Below are 23439 nucleotides of genomic sequence, written 5' to 3' on the forward strand. Positions count from 1 at the left end.
GCCTTTGAGCTTAAGGAAATAAAATACCAGTGTTTAAATTGCAATGCAGCGCCTGGATGTGCTTTTACCAGCACAATCCCAACCTTCTTCAGAAACATCTGTAAAAGAAATCACTCATAAAAAACACTCCACGGCAAATTTTACGATCAAGAAATACAAACTAACAGATTTATAGTGTGCACCTCGCCCTTCCTTCACTCTCTAAGAAGAAAGAAGTAGGGAAAGACAGAAAAATTGCAGTTATCTCTTTTTAAGTATTTATTCCATCTTCAAAGGTTAAGATCTAGGGAAAGGAAAATAAAAGACTAGCAACAATTGCGCTTTGGGTGTCATGGAAGCTTTGTGCCCACTGTAACCAAGCAACACTGAGGTGCTAACCTCCTTCCTCATCCTTGGGCCCTCCCCCACCACACTCCTGACCCCGGGTCACTACCACACTGACCTTCAGGCTGACACTGCAGGGAAGCTCTCTGTGCAAGGCATTATTAGGGACAGAAAGAGTTATCGAGTTAAGTAAGAAATATATGGCTCTTGATCAAACCTAAAGCAGAAGAATTCGTGGGGGGAAAACCAGAACCAACAAACTTCGAGAAGGACAGGAGTCCAGAGAAAATAAAACAGGAAGAAACTATTCATTTTAAAATTGTATCCAATGCTCTTTTTTTTATTTTATTGTTTTTACAAGAAATGTGTATTACTTTGGTGGTTTTTTGTTTTGTTTTAGGCCCCCTCCCCATAACTGAAGCTTAGAAAAGAATAAAAAGCATTTACCTGAAGGTGTGTAAGGGGCAGGTCTCCTGGTCCACAGCCCGTCTATAGGGAGTGTCTGGCTAATAAGAATGCTATTGTTACGCAGATTTAGCTGACCTCAAGAGCAGTGGACTGTGACCAGGTGTAATCCTAGCACTTAGGAGGCCAAAGCAGGAAGACTGTGGATAGGAGACAAGCCTGGGCTACAGAATAAGAAACTATCTGGGAAAACAAAATGAATGAGAAAAAAAAACAACAACAGCAACAACAAAGTCCCCAAGAGGCTAGGAATGTTGCTCAGATAACAACGTTTCTGTCGCATGGGCTGTGTGGAAAACATCACCCAAACAAAAACCCAAAGGTGAATTTAAAAATAGCCCCAAGCTAGCTGTATGTACTTGGCCCCAGCATATCCCAGTTCTGCATCCAACTTTAGCCCAGTTATGACTAAATTCTGGAGTTGTAGCAACTGTTCTGATAAGGCACAAGTGGGACCCTGGCAGGTCCGCTGCTGGTGATGGCTGTGGTGGGTATCTGATCATTTCATCAGACGCATCTAGTAAGTTCTGGGGTACACAAGCTTATCTCCAGAGTTTCTGCAATGATGGTTCTTGCTGGTGAGGATAGTTTCTTTTCAGACGGAACTGTTTCTCTTAGGTGAGTTACAATGATGATGTCTGACTCAGCAGATCCAGGCTGATAGAAAAATTGGAAACCATTGCTCTCACTCATGAGCAACTGGGAATATCTTTGGCAATTTCAGTTTCTTCTAAGTGACTCTGGGAGTTGTAGTTTTTGGTTGGGATTTTTTTTTTTAACCTTAACATTTTCTAATTTAGTATATCCAGATGCCTCGTTCTGTGGGGGTGAAAATTATGCAAGTTGAACATTGACCAATTTACAAAGACCTTTTGATTCTCAAAGTACCCGAATAACCTTGACAAGTTTCCATCGTCCTATGGCATCTTATGACATTTAAGTAAACTGAGTGAGTGTGTAGTGCTTTCTTTTCTTCTCAGTATCCAGGCCATAAAACAGCAATGAACGACTAAGCAGAACACATCCGTCATTAGCAAGCGTCATTTTCTGCATCACTTCATGCTGTGAGTCTGGCACGTGCCTTCTCCCAGACGATGGTACAAATGAAAGGTGGCAATGCCAACCATCATGTTGACTTGAATAAACTCTGGGAAGCTGTTTATCCCTACATCTCCTTGAGGATGACTGAAAAGAATTCAGTGTCTACATGCTTGGGAAAACCTAATTGAATGCCTTCTTGCAAATATAGCCAGAGTCTGTCAGTTCATAGTTGCTAGAAAATAAATGTTTTAAAACATCTTTTCTTTTGTGAGTGAGTGCGTGTGTGTGTTCCAAACACACGTGTGGGTGCCAAAGGAGGTCACCAGGTATCCTTCTCTATCACTCTCCATCTTATTCCTTTGAAATGGAGTCTCTTACTGAATCTGAAATGAAGTTTGTAGCCGCCGAGCCCCAGTGATCCTCCAGTCTCTGCCCCCCACAGCACTGGGGTTACAGTTTTTGTGGGATGCAAACTCAGACCCTCATGTTGACACAACAAGTATTCTTGACCACTAAGCCATCTCTCCAGCCCTCCAGGACTTTTGTTCTTGCTAAAAGCCTTCGGAGGATTGCACTTGAGAGATCAACTCACAGGGGACAAGTTTAGATGCCCAGCAGATAAGAACTTGGAAGATCCAGGATTCCTTCACAAAAGGGTGGGATACATACTTGGACTTTTTAAATGTCCAGGATCTTAAGTACTGGAGTGACTAGGGTGTGACAGGAAGAGGGGGTTCACTTGGGCAAGCACTTAAAGCTGCCAGAAAACAGACTAGCACTATTCAAAATACCCCCAAACCAACATAACCCATTGACTATCAACAGAAGAATAGATTAAAAAGTAGAATATTCATGAAATGGAATAGGCAGTCGCCATCAAAACACATAAGCTGCAGGTGTGTATCACAATATGACTGACTCTCACAAATACAGTGCAAGGGACTCACCAAAACCCACCCTTGCAAAGTTCCAATGAGTCCACACGTTTGCAAGCAGGACTGGTTACTTTTGTGGCTGGGAGAGAAAGTGATGGAGAGAAGCAAGCAAGAAATCAAGGAAGACTCTGGGGTGTGAATGTTCCGTTTGCAGGGTTTGGTCCTGATGAAATCAATCAGTGTTTAATTTGGGAACGGCTTTGACCTTTATACTTTTTACAGCTCATGTATGCTTTTGTAGGTGTGCTGACTTCCATAATAATTTAAAGACTGTGTGTGTGTGTGTGTGTGTGTGTGTGTGTGTGTGTGTGTAGGGCCAAGAACGATAATGACACTTCATAAGGAAGCTGCTAGGATTTCTCCTGTCACTGTCACAGTGATGGGTAAAGCCCATACCCTAGGGCTGGGAGCTTGGAGAAGGCCCATGCATGCATGTAATCTGGAATAATAATTCAGGGACTGGCATGGCAGATGAGAGTTACAAAATGGGCATTAATATAGAAGAGAAAACACAGATTTGTGCCTTCCACTACATACAATATTAAGCATCCCAATAGGTTAGGGGATTGGTTGTGAAAAGCAATGTGTTAAGCTTCTTATGGAAAATGATTATATCTTGGACCGCATTTTTGATTATTGTGCTATTTAATATGTAAGTTACATTGCTATACATTAAATAAAGCATGGCTTTAAAGGAAGATATCAGTGGTAACAACGCGCTGAGCTTCAGAACTTGCTCTCTACAGTCAGTCTATGTGCTGGAATAGCAGTCAGGTTACTGAAGCATCTGGACAAGTACAGCAAGCAAAAGTCATCACACAGCTGCAAGGCAAAGATCCTCCACCGTGTTTCAGACATCAGGATGGCGGTCTTCTTGGTTGGAGACACTGCTGTGGCGATGACACACAGAATAATCGTGCCTAGTGTTAGGGCTTCCAAGCGAGGGACTAAGAATTTTATTTCCATCCACTTCTAGTATGGAAAGGAATGAAGATAAATTTTCAGGTGAGTCGCTGCTATTCGAAGTCACGCATCGGCAGTAGCTGTTTTTCAAGATGTCTATTTACGTATAGTTGTGTTCTCAAATTCAGTGAGGAGTTTGAGATGAGGGAGATGTACTAGATGAGGGGATTACTAGATGGGGAGATGTACTAGATGGGGAGATTACTAGATGGGGGGATTACTAGATGTCAGGATTACTAGATGTCAGGATTACTAGATGTCAGGATTACTAGATGTCAGGATTACTAGATGATGGGATGATTACTAGATGGGGGATTACTAGATAGGGGGGATGTATTAGTAGGCGAATGTACTAGCTGGGGGAATGTACCATATTGGAGGGGGTATTAGACAGTTCTCATTTTCCTTTTCCCTGTCAGTATAACCACAAGATGTAGCCAATTGTATGCTTGGAGCTGAAGTAGCGATTAGGTAATACTGTGGCATAGAGGTGGAGATTTTACATGTGTGCAAATAATTTAAAAAATTATTCTGATATTGTTTTGGATTTTATACTTGACTCAATGTGAAAATCATCCTTAACATGGTCACACTAAAATGGTTGCCAGCTATGGCTTGAGATTTTATATGAGTGCCTACAGATCAATTCTCTAAAGATATTTTCTTCAAGCTGTCTTATTTTATAAATATAGGATGCATATTGAGACAGGATTCCCATAGCGGAGTGGCAATAATTTCATTTGCTAGTAATAAGCCATGTAAATAAACTCACATGCTTCTGGCATTAAGAGGATGCATGTGGACGCAGCATGGCGTCTCGGGGGCAGCATGTGCCGTGGGCAGCATGAACACTCATCTGTCATATATACGTCACCTCCCAGTTTGCAGACTGAGTTTTCAAGCGCGTCTCTCTGCACTTGGGCCCCACTGTGATTCATACTTACCTCACTTTGTTTGTTTGTAGTTGTGGTTTTTGTTTTTGTCTTTTGCTCATAAAGCAAACTGTAACGAGCGTGAGTGTAGACATTAAGAATCAAAGCAAAATAAATTTAACAGAAAGAGTAAAGACTATTTTTCCTACTGTCAGCGTTCTGTGGTTGCCTGAAGTTCTTTGTGAAGTCTAAGAGAACACTAACTGGCTATCCGACACCAAACATATATACAAATGACATTAGACAGACTGAGAAGACTATATTTACATATTTAGGAATACATCTGTATCTGCATACATGTATATTAATGAAAAAGGAGGCCATGAATTTGAGAGAGAGCAAGGAGGGAAAGATGGGAGGGTTTGGAAGAAGGAAAGAGAAAGGGGAAATGATATAATTATAAGCTCAATAAAAGTAAAAGAAGTAGAAAAAAGGCAACTTAAACTGAGAAAATACTAGTAATATATGCAAACAAAAACCAGATAATGATAGCAATGTATATTTTTCAAACCATAAAAAAATCAACAAGAAACTTAGGACCCACAGAAAATGGACCAAATATTTCACACAAAAAGGAAGATGAAAACATGAAGATACAGTAATTCTCATCAAATCAACCATAGGGAAACACTTCTCAACCTGTTGGCAAACCTGTAACAGGTCAGAGAGCATCACGTGCCAGAGAGGGTACTGCTATTTCCTACACCACTGGGGAGAACAAGGGTTATGTGGTACAATGATGTTAGAAAACACGGCCCTGCTATCACCCAATACGCGTATACCCTGTGTTTCAGCAATTCTAGTCCCTGGAAAGAGAAAATTTGGGGCCTACTTACCAAGCAATATATTAAAGAATGTTCGTGGAAGGAGGGCTTACATTTGTAAAAGTATCTAACTATTCATCAGCTAGAAAACACATGAGGAAACTGATATATTCACACAAATGACTACAGCAATACAGAGCAGGGCACATCGAAAGGAAATATAACGTGCTTGAAAAAGCCCTGAAAGATGGCATGCACTCTGTCCTTATAGAAAGTTAGAAGTAGCTAAAATAAAACATCTACAGTTTTGGGCTGGCGAACTCACATAAAAATGAAGCCCTTTGAAGTATTACTTCAGTAGCACGCATTACAAATGCATTGTTCCCAAGAGTGCCCCTGGGTAAAACTTCTTGTTTGGGACAGTAAGGAGATGAGAGAAACAAGACTCACACAGTGGTACCTGGGATGGGAGAGGCAGGCAGATGTTGGGAGAGGAGAACCGTGTGTCTCGATGCAGACTTGCTGAGGTCCAGCTGGGCTCAGGGCAGTGAGCTTATGGGGATTTGCTTATACCACTACTCAAAGCCGCCAACTGCATAAACGGTAGGGCTGCTTGTTGCCTCACATCAACAGAACTTGTAAACAAGTTTTTGCGAGTGCAGAAGGAGAGTTTTATATTGGGTGCTCGAAAACAAAGCAGGAAAATCCCTGCTCTATTGGCAGTAATTGCATCCCTTCAATTTTTATGTGAAGCAGTAAAAAGTGGAGGAGGGAAAGAAATGGCTCATATGGAATGGCCAAGGGCCTCCGGAATCAGAATCAACCACACAGACTCGCTCCCACCAAGGGGTTTTTTGGGGGCTGGGGTGGAACATTCTGGCTTCTCATGGTGGAAGAGACAAGAGCTGGTACCATCTTCTCCAGGAAGCTTTCTCAGACGGTACCAGTTCTCTCGAGGCTCTCACAGTGCTTTGAGACGATCTACTACAATGTATATGATTCCATCACGGAACCCCCTGGAGAAGACTGTTTACAGGGAGGTGACACAGCCTTGTGGTTCAAACTGAGCTCAAGAACCAGAGGAAAATGTTCACACCATGCCAGATATTATAAGAGATGCTTCAACTTTTAAAACCACTTTTGCAAACAGATGTTAACATTTAACATATGAAAATCTATTTCCTTCCAGCAACCTTTAAGAGAGCCATAAAATGATTACACCCACCTAGAAATAAACTGAGACCCAGTGAGGTTAAGGAATCTGTACTAGGTCCCAGAGTTGTTAAGGGCCAGGGCAGAATACGAACCTAGGCATATTGGCTCCCAAGCTTACAATCTTAAAGGCTATGCAACTTCAGGCTCTAAATAGCATCACTTCAGCTCCACACATGGCTCAGGAATAGTGTTTGGTATTCTTCGCCAGAATAGGAAACTGGCTTGAGATCAAAAAGGGTGCCAGTACCAGCTCCCAAGATGATGCTTGACCAGACCTGGACAAGACTATTTTGTCTTACTTTCAGCCTCGGTTTCCTTCTCCACAAGAGGAAAGGTTAAACTCACTGGTCTCAAGGGCTCTTCCGGTGCTGTCTCATGTCTTGGCTCCGTTCTTTGCAGCCCAGACAATACAAGCTCTTCCTGGGCCAGGTCTAGTCTCTCCTGCTGGGCTGTGTCTCACATTTGGCTCTGCTTCTCATAAATAGGAGAAAAAGAACAAGGGAAATAATCCCTTGAGAGATTGGGAGGGATCCCTTCAGCTGTTTTACATGCCTTGGAGCACTGGAGTCGTCAGCCAGAGAGCAGTAACTGCCAAGTCAAGGATGGAAAGAAACTAGACTAGGGGGAGAAATGAACTCACAAAACCTGGCCGCACTCAGAGTGAAGGACATCTAAACGTTCTTGAAGCCCTGACAGCGCTGTTGCCAGGAGATGAGCCAGCCCTGCAAAGCACAGAAGGCAGAGAACGGAGGCTGCGCTCGGTTAACAGGGTGCTTGCCTACCATGCACAAAGCCTCGGGTTTGATCCCCAGCACCACATAAAAAAAAAAGGTAAAAAAAAAAGGTAAAAAAATAAAATAAAAAAAAAAAAGGTGTGGTAGCCTCTGCCTGTGGTCCCATCACTGGGGAAGTAGAGGTGGGGGCGTAAGAAGTTCAAAGTCATCCTTAGCTACAAACCAAATTCTAGGTCAGCCTGCCAGACATTCAAGCCTTACAAAAATACTCAAAAACAAATAAGCAAAAAACCATCCCGGGCACCCCCCCCCCCCCACCAAATAATCTCATGAAGGTGGGACATGCTGTAAAAGGCAGAATGAACCAGAAAAAGCAGGACAAATCTGACAAGTGATGCATCAACTGAGCTACTGATGCTCTGGAAAAGACTGGAAGAAACTGGAGAGAGCCCCCCACTGCCGCAGTAGCCCACGGTGAACTCCTCCTTAGCTGATGCAGCACATAGGAATCTATGGACCTCAGGAGTCTTGAAGTTGTGGGGTTCAGAACTTGCTGACACAAACAGAGCATCTACTGTGTGGCAGATGGCACCACAGTTCATAGTTTTATCCTACTATAGAGTTGAGGCGATAGAAACCAGATTTTTATTCTGGGTTTCTCCGGCACTGGTGATGTGAACTCCATCCAGTTACTTCACCTGACCAGGGCCTTCCCCACCCATAAAATGAGCAACTGAAATAAAGGAGAGCAAAATTGTGTTATTTACAGGAAAGTGCAAGCAACTGGACCTCATCATGTGAAAGGAAACCGGCCCGTCAGAAAAAGACACATTCCAGATGTTTTCTCTCAAGTTAAATTCCAGGGGAGACTTTGTATGCAACTTAAAAATTAATAGAAATAGATTAATGAAAAATTAAAACAACAAAACTTAGGGAGAGGAAGGGACAGGTAAGTACGGAGGAGACAGTAAAACAGAAGAGGAGAGAGAGAACAAGAACGGACATTGGAGGGGGTGAACGCAGAGAAAGAACATTATTTGTGCTATAGAAAGTCATAATGAAACACATCACTTTGGGCATTAAATATATGCCAATAAAAAGTGAAAATAAAATGAGGAGCTGATTAAGTTTGTGGAAGATAGCCTTCAGCTAAAAAAATTCTATAGGTTATAGTTATTAAACACTTATTTTATGTTCACCAAGAAAAGCAGGTGCTGGGCCAGTTGAACTTCTTTCTATTTGGGGCCATAAACTCTCAATGGGATCCACTATGCTGAGCATGGAAGAGTTGATACCAGGAGCTGCAGCTACAGTCTTTGCCTTGGCAGCTTTTCTAATTCTGTTCCATGTGGTGCTACCCCATGACCAAGCATGGTGAGGCGTGTTGTGCCCTGTGTAAAGGTATCAGCCAAGGGAGGTCAGGGAAATGGACTGAAGTTCCAGTTTCCCCAGTCCAAGCCAAGGTGTAATATTGGGTTGGAGCTGTCTTTGGACTGTCCATCAAGGAAAATTAATAGACAAGACTGGAAAGCTCTGGCCAAGCTTGTATTGAAGTTCATGTTGTATACAGACCTTATCATTTAACCTTTGCTCAGAACAGCCCCACAGTTCCTTCTTCCCCCTCCAACCAGTTGGTAAGATACCCCAACACAGCCAACCCCGTCCTTTAAAGACGCTGCAATGACGACCTGACCAAGCCACCCTTACCCTGGATGACAGACTAGCCTGTTACAAAAATCTCACCCCAACCTCAGAGGATGAAGATGTTTTGCTTAGATAGCTTAAGCAGAAACTGGGGGCAGCCTTTCAAGGTGACCCTGAAGAAGAAGACACCCCTGGGTTAGTGGAGACACACCTTCTCAGATGTACTTTATCCGTGCCGTCATCTCCACATCTCCTAATCATGGTAGCTGCTGAGTGGATTTGGCAAAACCGCCAGCACGGAAAACTGGTAACACTCACAGAGATTATTGCTGAGACATCTTCACACACACAGCTGTCCTGAATCACTACTCAGCTTAGGGAATCCGGCTTCTGTTTGTTTGTTTGTCTGTCTGTCTGTCTGTCTATTATTTACTTGTTCATTCATTTATTCATCCATTCATTTGCAGCAGTATCTTACTCTAATCCAGAACTGGAAATCTTCTTGCCTCTGCCTCCCAAGAACTGGAAATAGAGCATGACTGGCCAATCTAGGCTACTCCTCCTCATGTTTCTAATGAATTAATTATATGCACAGTGAGTTAGTCACATTCTTCCCCCTTCATGTTATGATTAGACGCTACTGAAACCACTTGTTCTGGATTTCCTAGTTCATTCTTAATTTCAAATATTTTTTTCTTTTCTCTAAATAACAAGTTACCCCCCTCTTTGTAAATGTGGAAAATATGGTCTCCAGGATAATGGCATTTGCTTCAAAAATTATCATCTATACCACCATCATTGTGCCCATGTTGGGTTTATGACTATTTAAAGAAGAAATAGCTGATCTACCAAGGGTCTAAAACCCAATTCTTACCAAGAGAAAAATAATGTATTTTCTATTCAACAATTTAGAACTCAGATGAACTTTCCCCTTGCTCTGGAGGAGAAAATTTTCAAGGCTAAGGAGTTCCTGGTTGATGGAAGGGTTCACAGTTTGGAAAATCTGAAGCCACAGGGCTTGCCAGCTGCCAGCCTCCTACATGCTGGCTCTTGAGCACGCTGCAGTCACTATGAAAGTGTCACCATTTATAATTTGGTGCTAAATCTCTCTGAAGCTAAGCTACTCGATAGGGTCCGCCTACAAAGTGATTCCGTGTTAAAATATAGGGGTGAGACCAAGTGGGCGTCGGTGATAGGGGTTCCCTAATCTCAAACCAGAACTGAAGCTGCCCATTCAGACCAGGACAAGGAAAAAGAACCCCAGAATAGACTTGGGAGTAAGACTGACTCTGCGCTTAGGACATGAAGGCCAAACAGGCTGTGTCTGGCTTGGCTTTATGCCTCTGCAGAAGTTTTGCGCCCATCTTCTATTGTGCCACACTCTGCAAGAAACGACAGGAGGGAGGTCGCCCTTGCAGGGGGACTTTTGTAAAGCTTGCCCGCTGCCCCAGCACACCCAGGTCCAGCTTTTCTCCTGTCTCCTGACCTTGCAAATGAAGGCGGTAACAAACTCATTGTAAAGGCATGACTTTGCAAAGAGAAGTGACCGAGTCATGTTCTTGTGCCTAGGCCAGTTGGTCGGACCGCTCGGAGATCCTGGAACACTTTCAAATGGCAAAGTTCTCAGTTAAGTTCCCAGCACTGGCGGCCATTTCAGCGTGACCATGAAGAAGCTATGGATTCTGACTCAGATGTGTGTGTGGTTTGGTTTGAACATTGTTCCTGCTTACTTACTTGTAAAATGTGGTAAATGTACTTTACTTCTAAATTACAGCAATCCAGAAAAAAAAAAATCAAGCCTTGAGCTTGGTTTCCTCCCCTTGCTGGCTGAGTCATAAAAAGAAATCGCAGCCGTTTCAATAGCCAACACGCCCCTCACATTAAGAGCTGGTATTGTTCCCCACTCTCCCATCTCATCCAAAGGTCACACCCAGCTCACATTTACAGAGAGATCCCCTGACCTTGTCTAGCTCAGCATTTGCACATTTAATAAGAGAGTAGAGCCCCTGCCAAGGCAGAGGGGTGAGTCGCAGCAGAACTTTCTAGAGGAACTTCTGAAGAGAGGCTGCGGACATGAACTTCAGAAGCAGCCAGATCTGGGATGGGGTCACTTCTTGTTCTGAGTATTCAGTAAGAATGTTGATATCCCTCTGCTCTGACAATGAAAACGATAGCCCCACCAGTAACACTGAATATTCACCATCATCAAGCAATGTTTGCCTTTGTCTGCTTGCATATACATATATATTCACGTGTGTGTGTGTGTGTGTGTGTGTGTGTGTGTGTGTTTCTTTGAGACTGGCTATCACTATGTAGCCCAGGCCTCAAAGGCTCCTGAAAGTGGTGAGATCACCGGCTTGTTCCACCACATCTGGAGTGTTTGCTTTTCGCTACATCTGTGCACTTAGAGATTTGGCCCATGATAAACACTTGGACTTCACTAGTCATCAGGGAGGGACAAGATTCACTCCAGTCATATCTCAAGGTGATGCTGCAGGAAATATTCTCTCAACCCCAAATTAAGGGTTGGGACTTGAGCGAGATGTCATGGACTGAAGGGAGTCTAGAGTCAGGAGGGTACGTGTAGCTTCTAACACATTAAATACACATGCAAATTGTCTTCAGAGTTTCTGACCAGCAGAAGCCAATGAATGCACATATAGCTGCCTTCACTTGTTATACTCGATGTAAACAAAACCCCAGGCTCTAAAAGGACTTCCTTAAGGACACTCAGCAGCTAATGACAGAACTGGAACTGGTCTTGGGTCTTTCCGGGAGAGGCCTTATTGTCAAGAGTAACGGGATTAGACAGTCTCAGAAATTGGCCAAACCCCTTACAAACCCTAAGAACAATCTTTGCAACTTAAAATCACAGTGTGTTGCCCTTTGTCCTCAAAGTAGGATTACTTCTGGTCCATGCAGAAACTGCTCCATAAGGAGGGCAGTGTGTGTATATGTGTGTGTGTGTGTGTGTGTCTGTCTGTCTGTCTGTCTGTGTCTGTATCTGTGTGTGTCTGTGTCTCTCGGTGTGTGTATGTGTGTCTGTGTCTGTATCTGTGTGTGTGTGTGTGTGTGTGTGTGTGTCTGCTGAGCAGAAACAGAACTTTAGAAGGCCTCTTTTCTCTGTCTCCATCTCTGGAAAGCCTCCCGGGGTTTTTACAGCCAGTTGAGAAAAGGAGCCAGAGACAAAGAGATGCTAACATGACCCTTCTTTGTCTCTCTGGCCAAGTCTGAAGAGGTGAGAGCACGATGTCTGGGTTCCTAGGCCTGAAAAAGATCCCTTTGAATTTCAGTGGAAAAACCCCAATTCTGTTCTAGGCAGAGCACAAAATGAGCTACTTTCCCTGACTTTGTCAAGAGGAGGCTGGCTGGCAAGCCTGCAGTGGACCTGGGAAGGAGAGAGGAGAGAGAGAGAGGGAGAGGAAGAGAGAGAGAGAGAGAGAGAGAGAGAGAGAGAGAGAGAGAGGAGGGGCGGAGAGGGGGAGAGGAGGAGAGGGGGAGAGGGGGAGGGGGAGAGGGGGAGAGGGAGAGAGAGGGCAGGAGAGCATAGAAACTGTGTGTCTCTCTTTGTAATTTACAGAGCCGGTCAAGAATGATGGGCAGAGCGCTCACTGCTGGAGAAACTCTAGACCAGGGTGCAGGGTGGCACAGCAGACCCCTGAGAGGATGTGATAGGAAACCCAGATCAAAAAAGGTTGGCCAGGTGTACAGGAGCCTCTTGGCCAGAAAAGACAAACTTCTGCTGTAGAAAACCACAGGACAAAGGCTGTGTTTGCCTTTACAGCGCCCAAGCTCCCCTGTGACAACCTGGAAGCAGCTGTAGACAATATGGAAAGGAATGAGGGTGGCTGCGTTCCAAACGGCTTTATTAAACCTTTACCAGCACGGACACTTGAGTTTCATTTAATTTTCACTTGCTGTGAAATAGTTTTCTTTAGATTTTTTGCAACCTTTTAAAAATGTAAGAGTCATTCCTACGTGTGTTTTAAGACTATCCTTGCCATGGCTTATGGGACCCTGTGGAGACCATTCCTTAACAAAAATGATCTACGTGCCTAAGCCACAGGCTTTCTTAAACCCTTGTTGTGCCCAGGGCTGGGATCAAAGTGAGTCACTTGAGCTACCCAGCATTCAAAATTTAAGGAGGCAGACACTGGTGAATATAAGGTTGCCACCCGTGAGACCTGAGAGCATAGTGCCTCCTTAAACTTTGCATCCTGGACACCTTACCTTGTCCTAGGTGGGCCGGCACCTGTGCTTAACAGAGGGTTTTGTCCTGGAGTAGTGACCTTCACCTGAGCCATTATGGTGCCCTTCTGCTGGTGTGCTCCTTTGCCTGCTGAAACTATGATTTTCCAACTCTTCCTCTGGGAAACACAATTTGCTTAATAGGGAAAATGATCTGTGTAAGAAAATCTCGGGGCAAATGTGGAGGAGAGGATGAAAAGTTGCCCAAATTGGAGTGAAGGGTAGTCTAGTGGACAGGTAGGATTATGGAAAATAACTCAAAGTTAAAGCTATTGCTTGCAGAGGGCATGAGAAAGATCAAGAAAGAGGAGGGACAAAGTGATGGCCAAAGGTAGCATTTAACAAGTTTCACTGGACATTAAAGCTGCAAACCATGTTGGCAACTTTCTCGATCTCTATTCATTGTATCTATACCCTTAACTAATAAATATAGCAAATCATATGATCATAGACTTATATCCACAATATATATAGAACTCATAATGAAAGACAACACAATTTTAAAATGGGCAAAGTGACTGGGGTTGTTCAGTGGTTGAGTACTTGCCTAGCATGGGTGAGGCCCTGAGTATAGTCCTGGGATTTGACTAGACATTTCTCTGGAGAAACACAAAAGGCCAATAAATGCATGAGAAAATGCTCAGAGCCACTATCAGGAAAATGCACATAAAAGCGATAATGAAATTATCACTCCACATCTAAGTAGGATGGCTATTAACAAAGACAGAAATAATAACAAACACTGTTAGGGATGAAGAGATACTTGTGCCTTGTGCATTGTTGTGGGGATGAGGCAGATGCTTGGAGAAACTGTTCAGGGACTCCTGAAAAGATCAGCTGTAGAGGGATAGCCCCACTTTCAACACCTAGGTGTACACTGACAAGAACAGGAAATGTGTGTCCTCACAGATGCCTATGTGGAATGTTTGCAGTGCTGGATATGCAGGTAGGTGCATCTGCCTGGCAAGTCAGAGGCCCTGAGTTCAATCCTAACCCTTCAAAGAAATAAGTTCACAGAAGCACTGCTCATAATAGCCTCAGAGTGGAAAAAGCCTGATGTTCAGCATCTCATGAGTGGATAGAAATAATCCAATGAAATATTATTGCACAATAAAAATCATGAAGCCGGGCGGTGGTGGTGCATGCCTTTAATCCCAGCACTCGGGAGGCGGAGGCAGGCGGATCTCTGTGAGTTCGAGGCCAGCCTGGTCTACAAGAGCTAGTTCCAGGACAGGAACCAAAAAGCTATGGAGAAACCCTGTCTCAAAAATCCAAAAATAAATAAATAAATAAATATATCATGAAGCATGAATACATGTTATAGGATTGAATGACTTGAAAATGCCAATGCTAAGTGCATCAAGACATTCCCAAAATATCGTATACCCTGTAAGTTCAAGTGTATGAAAATCCACAATAGCATATTCAATACAGACAGAAAGAATAGTGGGTGCATGGGGTTAAAGAAGAGGCCAAGGGTAGGGCTGGTTCTGAAGGGCACATTGCTTTCAGGGAATGGAAGTGGTCCAGACTGACTGTGGTGAAGGGTGTACTTATCTTTAAGTACAAATGGGTAAACTGTATCTCAACAATGATGTTTTAAAAGAGAAGACGTCCAAGCGCCCCTTCCCTCAATCAAGGAGATATGGTTTGTGCTTCAAAGGAGAAGGAACCCTTCCCATCCCTGAGAGACCAGCAGGATATCATTGCTGGAGGCTTGAGTGGGCGATTTCTGCTGAGCTTTCTGAGGGTTTGAAGGGCGAGAGCCTGCAGGAGGGAAGGGGTTGGAGTTCAGGGAAGGACCTAGTATAAGAGTTAAATATTTGCACTCTTGAACTCTGGATGTATCCAGAGCACCAAAGGGAGCATCACGTGGGTGTCTTGGAGCTTTTGAGGACCGGAGCATGAGTCAGCACCCCCATCTGAGAACAGTTTTTCAGGGAGGACCAAACCACCAGTTAGTCTAGTCATGGAGGGCAGAGGATGGCCACACCCAGCCCTGCAATGATGCTTCAAGTCCCTGAATGCTGAATCACTTGGTCAGCAGGGTGGAAACCTCCCTATCACCCCTAATCGTCTATGAGCCCTATTGTCTACTGTCTCCTTGTTCCCAGAGAGTGAAACTCTCACTGCTCATTCCAAGGGCATCCTGAGGTCCTATCCTGTAAAATGCAGGGCAAGGATGAGACCAGGTCCTGATGGCCTGTCTTTGTCCACTGGATCTGATCATTTTCTGGCCACATATGAATGGCCTTTCTAAGAGACAGGTCTCCAAAGTTGACATCTCCATTTACACAGAACAACTGCAGGAAAGCAGGGCGGTCCTAATGCTGACCTTGTCCCAAGGCTACCATAAGAGTAATAGTAGCCAGAAATGCATACATCACAAACCAGAGTCCTAGTGGAAGGTTTTCATTCCACTTTTTATCAGATCCTAGGCCAAAGAGCGAGAGTAACTACTGAGACGAGGAGAGATGATCGGCGCTGTCCAGGTCAGCTAATCGAACAAAGTGTGTAGTTTCATCATCCCGGGGCTAGCCTCAGACAGCTCATCACTGATGCGCTGGACATAACTGCACTGTACGGGGCTGGTGGAACCCACTCTCTCTCTCAGAGCAATCAGTGGGAAAGGGCAGGTTCTTCCAAATCTCATGTCATTAATGTTGCTGAAATTCCCAGGAAAGGAAAAAGCCGCCAGGCAGCTCACCAGGCACTGGCTTCCAGCTTAGTCTAAGCACCCGATGAAATTTTAATTATTTCAAGGTTCAAACTGTCACTGATCTCCAGGGCAACCAAATTCTTAAAGAAAAAAAACAAAGTCTTGTTGTTATTTCTCAAAGGTACGTCTTAGGGTGGACAGTGAGGCTCAAAGGATTCAGTCATTTATGTAAGTTATAGCTTAGGACATGAATTTATTACCAGTGGGTCACGTATCAGGGGCATTAGCTTTCTCCTAAGGTTTGGCTTCTCTCCATTTGAAAGAGAAAATAGCTCAGTGGTAGAGTGCTTGCCTAGCAAGCAGGGGGTCATATGTTCAATTCCCAGCGCACTTGTGCATGTACATGCATGCATACACACACACACACACACACACACACACCTCTTCTCTCTCTCTCTCTTCTTCTTCTTCTTCTTCTTCTCCTCCTCCTCCTCCTCCTCCTCCTCCTCCTCCTTCTCTTCTCTCTCCCTCCCTCCTCCTTCAAACACATTTGTCTCAACAAAGGTATTACTGCTCAACTCATCACTGCCTCTTAAGTTTAATATTCTGAGCTGAGCAGTAAAGAGCCAGCATTTTAGAAAGAGATGGCGCACTCACAGAAGCTGGCTGTGTCCATATTTTTTATTTACAGTTTTGCTAATAAGATTTTTTAAAAGTGAGTTTTATTCCTTTATAAAAATTTTCTTAAATTATCTCCTGTTCCTTTAAAAATTCAACATGAATCTTCTCTGCTTTGCCGTATCTATGCATTCATGTGAAGTGAATCCTCCTAAGGATCAAAGATGGGAAATCCTTAAAGTACTAGTACAGAACCTGGTGACTTTTCTGCCTTGGCCACCCAGGGCCCCTTCCATGGCTACTGAGTTACACATGGCTGGGGTTACACAGTTAAGTTTGTCAAGACAAAAGCTGGCACTTTCTGAGCTTGAATCTACCTGTAAGATAACTCTAGGCTTTGAACTCCCAAGATCAGACAGGAAGAGATATTTTTTTAAAGATAAACACTCCTAGTGAAATCTTTACCCTGCAGACTTTAGCCATTTGCCAAAGACTCCACTTTGCGGAGCCAACAGCTTTAGAGCAGGAGGGAGGACTCAAGGGACTGGATGGGGGGTACTTTGATGTTTTCCACACAGGAGGATACTAACAATGTGGTTAGTCAGCAAGCATGAATCCTCATTAATGTCTTCATCCAAACCTATTCTCTCCACACAGCTGTGAAAATATAAAGTCACTGGACTGTTCTGATCAACATGCCCAGGGGAAAAAAAAAGCCAAGATGTTTTGCCAAAAAACTAATTAGATGAGTAACACATGCCTGCAATGCATAGGAAGGACTGAGGGGGTCACGCTATAGGCTAAGACAATACAGTTGCTCCTTGGACCGCATGGAAACTCAAAACTGCAGATAGTCAAGTCCCTTATATAAAATTGTATAATATTTGCAAGCTACCTATCCATTATCGAATACACGCTGAATTGTTGTGCTATGTTGTGTGCAGAATAATGACAATAAAACCAGTTAGCTGTAAATGCTTTTAACAGGTGTGTGTGTGCGTGTGTGTTACTTGGAACTGTACCTACGGCCTCACATAGGCTAGCCCAAAAAACAACACCACTGAACTATATTCTCAGGCTTTTTTGCATTTATTTTGACACAAAGTCTCACTAAGTGGCCTTGAACTTGCAATATTCCTGCCTCAGGCTCCTGAGTAGTTGCCATCAGATCTGGCTAAATGTTGTGGGTGAGATGGAGGAGGTGGTTACTGGAGTTTAGACTCAAGGCTTTATATGTGACGCCAAGCACTCTATCTCTCAACCACAGTCCTAGCAAAAATTTTCAGATCCCTTCAGTCTGCATCTAAAGGAGCTCATGAAGGCAAAGCCTGCACATATGGAGGGCAAACTGGACATTAGAATCCATCCTGGTGTAAACGTCCACCAAAAAGCATAACGGGGTGGGAATGAGTCCACCAAGAAGCAGAAAATTGAAGGTCGGGAGGACAAGAGCACTCATTGCTTTCAGCACTGTGTGAAGGATAGCATCTCGCTGCAGAGGGGCCCACAATGGCATCATTATGCCTGGTTTACATGAAAGGTAATTAGGAGCAAAGAGACTGCCTGTCAATCACTCTTGGATCCCAAGCCATAATTTAAATCTGGGTCGGCTCCAGAGTTTGTTTCCAACCACGTTGCTGTCCTTGTTCTCTCTGCATCCGCAACACGCATGCATTATATAGAGAGGAAAAAAGCATAAGGACTCTGTCTCTGCCCTTCTGAAGTTTACAACTTGACTGAGCAAATAGGAAAGATATGCATGGAACCATCAGAAAACAGAAAGGGAGTGTACCGCGGGGGTACCGCTCTTTCAGCTGAAGGGAGTAACTCACAAGACCTGAGGCAAGCGGATATAATTCAGCTGTGCCAAACTGCGAAGCATTTCTGCCAGACTCTAGAGAACAAGTTGTAGAGAAGGCTATAGTTTAAAGACCAGTAACTTTCTGACATGGCGTGGCATGCATGTTGAATTCTCCCTCTAAAGGACAGCACAGCCAGCCTACTCCCAGATATACCATACATGGCAGAAAAAAAAAAAGCCCCTAGTCTCCAAAAAGCATCTGAGACAAAGGGAAGAGCAGTTTCTGAGGCCCACTCTAACAGAGCGGTGGTGACCTCTCCGAGCCTCCAGAAGCTGAGCGGGGAGGAGACAGTTTGTCTCATCCCATCAGCTCTTCTCCCTGTAAACTAAGCAGCCTGACACATGAAGGTGTTTAGCTACTGCCCAATAGCTTCAGGGTGGAGAGAGCCGGAAGGAAGCCCAGTCACTCTGCTAATCATTCTAAAACTCACGCCCAACACAAGCGTCCTTCGGAAGCTATGACAGCAATGCATTTGTATTCATTTGCTATCCGGAAACTTCTAATGTGCTCTCAAGGGTGCTTGACTTTAGAAAGCTATATCCTTTCAAATGGGGTGGCATGCTGTCCTCAGCAGCAGCCTTATGGAGGAGAGCCGAGGGGCAAGACTTCAGTGTGCAGGGCAGTACAGGCCACTCTGTATGGAGTGTCTTGCTTGGACTCAGCTTTCATGGGGGAGCAGGGGAAGAGATATAGAAAGGAACCCACACTCTGGCTGTGGTGAATGAACAGCAAACATAGAAAGGCTTCCTTCCTTTTGTCAGACAAGATCCCGAATGCTCCCAAGCAAGAAATAGGCAAAGTATATGGTTCTGTCTTCAGCAGTGCAAATCGGGCCCAGAGCAAGTTGCCTGCTTGTTTATGGTTAAAGAGAAAAACCGAGATTCTTAGAGGCCCTGGAACTTAGAATCAAATATGAATATTCTCAGTAATCTTAGGTGTAAATTTAGCATTTCTTTAATTATGAGCATCTACAAGAAGTGAATGATCCTGCCACCAATAAAAATAACACATTTCACATCATATCATGGTTGCAGTGGATATCTTATGATATTATGGCGATTTAGAGTGATCCATTGTCTCCCTTTGCCCAGATTAAAGGGATGTCCTGTAACATGAGGCTCACAAGGTCGAAATTAAGAAAGTCCCAAGCAAGTCACTCTACTTACATTCCTTACTGTTTGGAAACTCAGTTAGCTATCACAATCCTAGGTAACGAGGGTCCGTATGGCAGTAAAGACGCATTTAAACTGGCATCTCCCAATTTCAAAACCATCTTGTGTCTCACAAGTAGAAGCCAACATATTTTTCTTCATTACTGATGCTTTCTATTTCATTTGGTGCACTTAAAGTGTTATTTTAACCACATTGTCCTCATTGACGGGGTACATGGCACGCACTCACACACACAAAGTTTAAGAGAGAAAAAAGGAAAGACCTTTGTCTATAAAGTTGAAGCTTCAAGACTGAAACTCCTTCAGGCCTGTAAAGCTAAAGGCCACAGTGGGTCATGGAAAAGACTTGAGAATGCATCTCCAAAGCTGATGACAGAAAATCCGTTACTTCTCCAAGCCCTACATAGGCCTGCACATATTTTGTGACCTGTGGAGTCAACTTAGACCTTAGACCTATCAATTGGGATATCTATTTCTCAATAACTACCAATGATTCCTATGAGAATCATAATTTGACAGATCTTGATTTATCTTTTAATAAACGCAATAAGAAATTCAGATTTATAAAAAGAACAAGCAAGTTTAATGAAATAATGGAAAGAAACAGGAGTGTCCACCTGTAATCTCAAGATTCAGGAGGTTGTCAGGAGGGTCATGCTAGGCCATATTCTTAGAGCAAGCTCCAGGCTTATGTAGGGCCTATGTAGTAAGACCCTAGATAAAAACTCCTAAAGGGGGAATGAAGGAAGGGAGGAAAAGTGAAACAAACCAAAGCAGTGGAAGAAACGCAAACTCTTACCAGACACCATTGGGCTTCAGACTGACGTAGGCTCCCACGTAGCCTTACATCCATTGCTGACAGAGGTTCCATTGCATCCCCACAAGACCCTAAGAGCCTCACTCTCTTCCGATCCACATGGCTCCAAGCAGCTGGCCCGATATGGCCAGAAGGCAAGGTTCTCACTATGGCTCTGGTGCCGGTGTACACGGACTTCTTCACTTCCCTGTCATTTTTACAAAACCTTCTCACCAGCAAAGTGGACCGTTCCTTTTTGCTTTTCAAAAAATCGTCTATGTCTTCACAACTGTCAGAGAAATCCTCGAAAGGGCTCAGGAAAGTCTTGGCAGGTGGGTTGTGAGTAAAACCCTCCCTGCAAAATCCAGCCCCTGAGCAGCCCCCGTCAGCCTGCGGGCAGGAGCTTTCAAAGCGCAGGTATTTGCTGTGCAGCAAGCTGCAATGTTCGCACTGCAGCTGCCCGTTCTTATTGCCACAGTCTTTGGTCAGTTCCACTAGCTTACAAGTATAAGCCTCCTCATAATGTTTCTTCTGCTGCCCCCCAGGAAGAGCAACGTAGTTTGCACAGTCATCCAAAATTAATTTTTCTGACAGGGAATGGAAAGCGTCGGACATTGTTCCGTCCGCTTCATAACGGAAATGAAAGACTGCCATGTTGCTGTCAGGCTGAGGTCCGCTGGGCTCCGTGATTCCAGGCTCGTTTCCCAAAGGGCTCACATCCATGGGAGAATCACCCATTTCCAGTTGAATTCCAGGGAGTGCCTTCCTTTCCAGTGGAGAAGAAATTCCAGTTTGCAAACACAGGCCCTCTTCTGCGACCGAGTCACAGGCCCCACGAAGCTGGTTCCAAGGAGGGTCACACTGGTGACTTTGCAATAGGCTGTTGCAGTTGACGGTGCTGTTTCTCACAGAATCTGGCAGGTTTTGCTCCCAGCGCTGTTCATTGTGGTTCTCATCGCTCATTATTCCTCCTGTGGCCATTGAGAGGACCTGGGACAAATCGCTTCTAGAAGTCTCTGCCTCAGGTTTGTTCCACCGTGAGAGGGTCTGGGGGATCTGGCCGCTGCGCCTACCAGCGCGTACCTTTGGAGCACCAGCATCTGAGACCTGTTCATTCTTGTCCTCTCCCACTGCCGACTGGGCAGAAGCCACTGTCCTCTGAGTCACAGGGATGAGGACGGAAGCGGCCATTTCTTCAGAAGTCATCTTGACCTGTGTCCTTCAGTTACTCTTCTGTGTTCCCTCCCCTGGCAATCATGTTAAGATAACAGGTAATCTCACATAATCCCGGTCTCTGTGAGAAACAAGTTGACAGCGCCTTTCATTTGGGTATGTTGAGAGCCAGACAAAAGTTTCCAGTTGTAATTTCCAACAAGAACAGTTTGTTTTAGACCAGTATTTCAAAACGGCCCTCCAGTTTTCTTTCCTCTGTTGCTTGAAGCTAATTTTTCAGAAGCGTTTTACACAGGATCACATTCTGTGACTTGTGGTTTATTGTTAGTGTGCAATGACTTAAAAATCCAGCTTGAGTGTTTTCTGTTCCCTATAAGAAAAGAAATAACATCAAACATTTATGGCATTAAATGGATTTTTAAAGTGAGTTGATAATTTTTACTTAGTGGAAGATATAGGTCAATTCTGAGGAGAGAGTTTTACAATCAAAAGTTAGTTTTAATATGTTAAGCATTTGTCATTTTGGCTTGACAATTTGGAACTTCCACTTCCACAAAACAAAACAAAACAAAAAGAAACTGGAGAGTATGAAGAATCAAATTTATCCTGGTGCTTTAAATAAAGTCTAAGAAAAAGAAAAGAAAAAAGAAAAAGATAATGATTTTCACACAGTGAATAGTCCAAGAATATTGATATCTGATTCAAGAGAAAAATTAAGTGAGTGCAGTGTAAATAGCTGAGCTCGCTCTTAGAGTGTTTCTAGGCCCAGGTAGAATCCAATAGTCTGTCTAGACAGAAGAGGAAAAGCTGCCACTTCAGAAAGGCCAAAGGAGCGAGAGTAAGACAAGAGCTGCAAAGATAAACAATAGATTTCTCATCAGAAACAATGCAAGCAAGCAAAGAGTAGAGTAAGAAGAGACACTGTTAAGCAGAATTCTATACCCAGCAAATGTCTTCTACAAATGAAAAGGAAGTAGACCTTTTTCAGACATGCAGAGCCGGAAGGACTCATCAAGTAGCAGAGTTGAACTGTAGAAAGTGATAAAGGAAGACCCTGTGCAGAAGGAAAATTCCAGACAGGTCTATCTAAAGGAACAAAGAGGGGCTGGAGAGGTGATTCAGCAATTGGGAACACCAGCTGCTCTGCCAGAAGACCCCGGTTCATCTGTAGCACCCACACAGCAGCTCCCAACTGTCTGCAATCTAATTAAAACTGATCTGATACCCGCATACACGCATAAATGCAGATAAAGCACTAATGCACACAATATAAGAATACACAAATCATTTTAAGAGGAGCAATAGCCTAAACTTAAATATGTACATACATTTTTTCATTTTTTTAAAAAAAATCATTTAGCAAGATAATTGGCCATTTAGGCAAAATAGTAATTGTGTGTTGTAAGATTTCTAATAAATGCAGAAGTGAACTGTCTAGACAGTAGAGGTCAAGAGAAGGGACCTGGAACAGTAATGCTATGAGGTTATTTCTACATGAATCATTAGATGGTTACCTAAAGGTAGACTAAAGGTATACACTCTGAATGCTAAAACAATCAAGTCATTTAAAATTCAGTTAATTTTAAACACTTATTATAAAACCAAACAGTAAACAAAGAAGAGATGCAACCGAAGGGAACTAACAGTGGGTTTAGACATTCCAAAATACATCTTTAGTCAACACTCCTAGTCCTTGCTCCCTCACATTTCAAGAAACATCCTTTTGGTTTCACTTGAGTAAGAAATCGTTCAGTTTAAATGTAAGTAGACATAAAAGACTGACTTACGAAGGTGTAATATTTTAAGTGACTTAGCTAGTTTAATGGCACAGTCTTCAATCAAATTATTGAATATCTTCCTTGTATTATATTGTCCTATGGGGTAGACAGCCAGC

General features: G+C 43.6%; 1 protein-coding gene across 1 annotated transcript in view; it reads right to left on the reverse strand.

Moving 5' to 3' along the window:
* Positions 1-18370: 18370 nt before the first annotated feature.
* Positions 18371-23439, reverse strand: part of LOC121454110 (1-phosphatidylinositol 4,5-bisphosphate phosphodiesterase epsilon-1-like) — a 42365-nt gene continuing 37296 nt past the window's right edge. Inside the window, exons 2-3 of the mRNA XM_041661311.1 lie at positions 20376-21915; positions 18371-18436 (exon numbers count right to left, since the gene is read on the reverse strand). Of these exons, the coding sequence (XP_041517245.1) occupies positions 18371-18436; positions 20376-21578 (1269 nt within the window). The 5' untranslated portion in view covers positions 21579-21915. The remainder of the gene's footprint in view (positions 18437-20375; positions 21916-23439) is intronic.

The sequence above is a fragment of the Microtus oregoni genome, unplaced genomic scaffold (genome assembly GCF_018167655.1).
Source record: "Microtus oregoni isolate MIOR12 unplaced genomic scaffold, Mior012 000012F_ref0000307, whole genome shotgun sequence".
NCBI lineage: Eukaryota > Metazoa > Chordata > Mammalia > Rodentia > Cricetidae > Microtus > Microtus oregoni.